This window comes from Geospiza fortis, unplaced genomic scaffold (assembly GCF_000277835.1).
Source record: "Geospiza fortis unplaced genomic scaffold, GeoFor_1.0 scaffold132, whole genome shotgun sequence".
In the NCBI taxonomy this organism is placed as follows: domain Eukaryota; kingdom Metazoa; phylum Chordata; class Aves; order Passeriformes; family Thraupidae; genus Geospiza; species Geospiza fortis.
Genome location: NW_005054446.1, coordinates 1,336 through 4,861, shown reverse-complemented (window position 1 = coordinate 4,861; position 3,526 = coordinate 1,336). Strand labels below are relative to the sequence as shown.

The 3,526-nt window shown below is 55.0% G+C and overlaps 1 protein-coding gene across 1 annotated transcript in view; it reads right to left on the bottom strand.

Moving 5' to 3' along the window:
- AJAP1 (adherens junctions associated protein 1) overlaps window positions 1–3,292 on the bottom strand; it is a gene marked incomplete at its 5' end in the record, with an annotated part of 14,234 nt that extends 10,942 nt beyond the window's left edge. Inside the window, 2 exons of the mRNA XM_031062326.1 lie at window positions 248–490; window positions 3,128–3,292. Coding sequence (XP_030918186.1) covers window positions 248–490; window positions 3,128–3,292 — 408 coding nt within the window. The remainder of the gene's footprint in view (window positions 1–247; window positions 491–3,127) is intronic.
- Between the last annotated feature and the right edge of the window lie 234 nt (window positions 3,293–3,526).

Genomic DNA, 3,526 nt, shown 5'->3' with positions numbered 1-3,526 from the left:
GCCTTTTGAAACATGGAGTCAGATCCTCGTCTCTTCCCTCATCCTCAGACCCCTGTGAACACGGTCACACACCTGTTGGTAAGCAACCTCCAAACCACACTCTAAGCAATCAGATAATTATTGTTTACATTTTGTTTTAGAGGCCTCTCTGCTTTTCAGGAGAAAAAAAACCCCTGAGCACCAGAGCCCCATCACCCCAGCAGGATGGCGCTGCCCCCACACCGGGAAACCAGGGCGCCCAGCTCACCTGTTTCCATTGAAGGTGGTTTTATAATCCCCGGGCGAGTGCAAGGTGTCCTCGGCGTAGACGGGCACGGGGGTCCGCACGCACTCGTGGGAGCACTGCAGCGTCTCGTTGTAGGCGGTGAAGATGTCGAGGGCGCTGGGCACGCGGGCGGGGGCGAAGTCAGTCAGGTTCTGGCAGCTCTCCTCCTGCTGGTCCAGCTTGCGTTGGTGGCTGTTGCGCCGGGGGCGCCCGCTCTGCGCACAGCTGGGCACGGGGGAGACAGAATCGGACAGTCATGGGATGGTCTGGGTTGGAAGGGAATGTAAAAACCCTCCAGTTCCATCCCCCTCCCATGGGCAGAGATGCCTTCCACTAGATTGGGTTGTTCCAAGCCCTGTTCAACCTGGCCTTGGAGTCTTCCAGGGATGGGGCAGCCACAGCTTCTCTGGGCAGCCTGTGCTAGGGCCTTACCACCCTCATAAGGAAGAAATTTCCCCTAAGACTTGATCTAAATCTTCACTTTAGTTGAAAACCATTCCCCTTGTCCCATCCCACTGTCTCTCTGTGTAAAAAGTTTCCCTTCATCATTTTTATAAGTCTGTTATGGCCTGAAGGCCAAAGCAGAAGGGATGGGAGGCACACTGTATCCCTGAAACTTGGCAAAGGAAATCACCTGATTGACCAGTCATTACAGATTGTTCCATACTAGATTAGAATTCAGAAATTCTAATTCCAATTCAGAATTGGAAAGATCAGCCACAAGCAGTCATTTGGCTCGATGCTTTTTTACATTTTAGACACAAGCTTTTTCCCATCAGAGGAATGACTTAATGAGTCACACTTTTGTACCTGCAGGAAGCAAAAGCCTTTTCTTAAGTGAAAATATGTAGGTGAGAACAATGAAGCGAAACCCTTTCCATCTGGGAGACACCAACAGGTTGGAACTTCTCAGGATAAATGAGCTAAGGACCTGGTGTGACACAGCAGAGGGATGGCTGGCAGGGCAGCCCTGCTCTCCAGAGGCTCCTCCAGCTCTGGAGGCTTCATAAGGATCTCGTGGCTGCACAACACTTCTGCCTCAGTATGTCAGAGACAAGGAGAACCCCAGCTCACAGGAGCCGCCCTCAATCAGCCTGGTCCTATTTCAGGGTCTAGACACTGATTTAATTAAGATGCCACTTTTTCCAGATGAGACTGACAGCGCCTTGCAGAACGCTGGAGTTTTGGGAGGTGGCAGCTCCGAGGGCGGTGGGAGCTGGCGATGCTGGCACTGTCTGTGGAGGGGCACCCCTGGGGACAGGAACGTGGGGCTCTGCTGGGAGCTGTGCTGGCCAGGGTGACAGCATCTGGCTGCTGGCTCCGCTCTGCTTGATGCAACTGAAAGAGACAGCCCTAAACCAACTGCTGTCTCCCCACGGCATGTGTGCAGGAGGAGCAGTGACAAGAAGGATGCTGGCTTGGCACGCAGCCATCGCTCACCCGTCCTGCTCGAGGGGGACAAATGCCAGCTGAAGCACAGGGACAGCAACTGTGTCTCTGATGGGGACAGAGCCAGTATGTGTGGTGTGGGTCAGCCCTGCCATGGAGCACCTGAACGTGGCCTGGGGTCACCCAGTGAACCGAGGCCGTTTGGGTAGAGTTGAGCAAACTCCCAGGTACTGTTTCTTCACCTTGGACACACCTATATGCTGCCCACACTCTCCTGCTGAGTGAGGATTTTCTCTGGTGATTTCTCAACTTCACTTACTGTAAAGCATTTCTATTCTACACTGATCACTGGATTTATTTTTTCCTCCTTTTTGGTTTCAGCAGCAGTTACCGAGCTGTTCTGCCAAGCTGTGGTCAGCCGGATCAATGACTCGCACCGCTCACTGCTGCGACTGGAAACAAATCCCACAAGTGCTTTATAAACTCTTCTCCCTGCTCCTTCACTGAAACACTGCGGCAACCAGGGAAATTCAGTGAATTAAATCCCACTTGAGATAAAGTAGGGAGCCTCACTGGCTGCTCCCCAAAGCAAGTTCAGCTGTGGGGACAGAACCTCGGTGCTTTCAGTCGGCTGCTGCTCAGCATTACGGCTTTGCCAAGATGAAGATAGACCTGCAAAAGGCTTCTCCTCTCATCCCACCGAGCCAGCAGGCTCCTCATCAACCCGGTGTTGTAATTGCCTCCTGGCTGCAGAAACTGATTTGCTGCAACACCCACGCAGAGCTCGGCCAGGCCGGAGGGGAGAGCCACCAGCCAGGCTCCCCCCAGCCCCGTGCTGCAGCCGTGTCGCTGCGCCAGCAACGCTGACCTCAAAGTAGGCCAGTTTCCCTGGGAAAATAGGTAAAGTGAGGAGTGCCTGGAGCGAAAGCTAACCTATTTTGCCATACGCCCAAGCCACACTGAGAGAACAAACCGGAGCAAATGAAGCTGGAGGAGCACAGCAGCGCCCTGGGGGTTGGGGCATGCTTCAAACCATGGCACCTGAGGGGCTTCGAAGGTGCCCTTCTGTCCCTGGGGTCACAGGGAAGGGCAGGAGGTGCAGCTGCTTCTTGCCAAGCCAGGCTGGGGATTTTAGGAGCAGCATCAAAGCTCCTTAGGGAAGGCAGCGGAGGAGCTGCTGGTCCTGGACAGATCCTGGGAATACCCGCTGTGGCCCAACACACGGCTCTGACCTCTCCAGGTGGCACTGTGCTGAGGCACGTGTCCCATGAGACTTGTCCACCCAACCTGGGCACAGCCAAACCCCGATGCACCAACCTGCTTTGACGGTTTTGCTGTAAACCCCCCATTTTCTCCTGCAGTCCTGGCAGGTGCCACAGGCTTCGGCCCCTGCCGCGGGATGGGCACCTCCATCCCCACCCTGTCCCCATCCCACGCCATCCCCCAAGCCAAGCAGAGCAGGAGGGACCTTACCAATTTTTTAAGACAAGAGTTGTTATCAGCGCAGCTATGACCATGATGAGGGACACGGTAATAGTGATTATCTGATGAACAGCCAGCCCCCCCCCAGCCCCCCCCCCCCCCCTCCCAGAGCCAGGCCACACACAGCCCCCGGCAGCGGTGCCGCAATCCTCTCTCCTGCCTTACACAAAATAAATCTGTAAGCCAGGCTCCTCATTTCCTATCCTCTCAAGTATGTTCCTTGTCAGCCCGAATTAGGCACGAAGAACGGAAGAGGAGTGAAGACGTCTCCCCTCTGGGACGGAAAGGGAGACGAGCACAGCCTTGCACCGGGTGCGGGATTCACCAGGGAGAATAATTACAGCGCTGGCGGCTGCTCGCCTTGCAGGTCGGGTGGGCTCATTTCCCCCT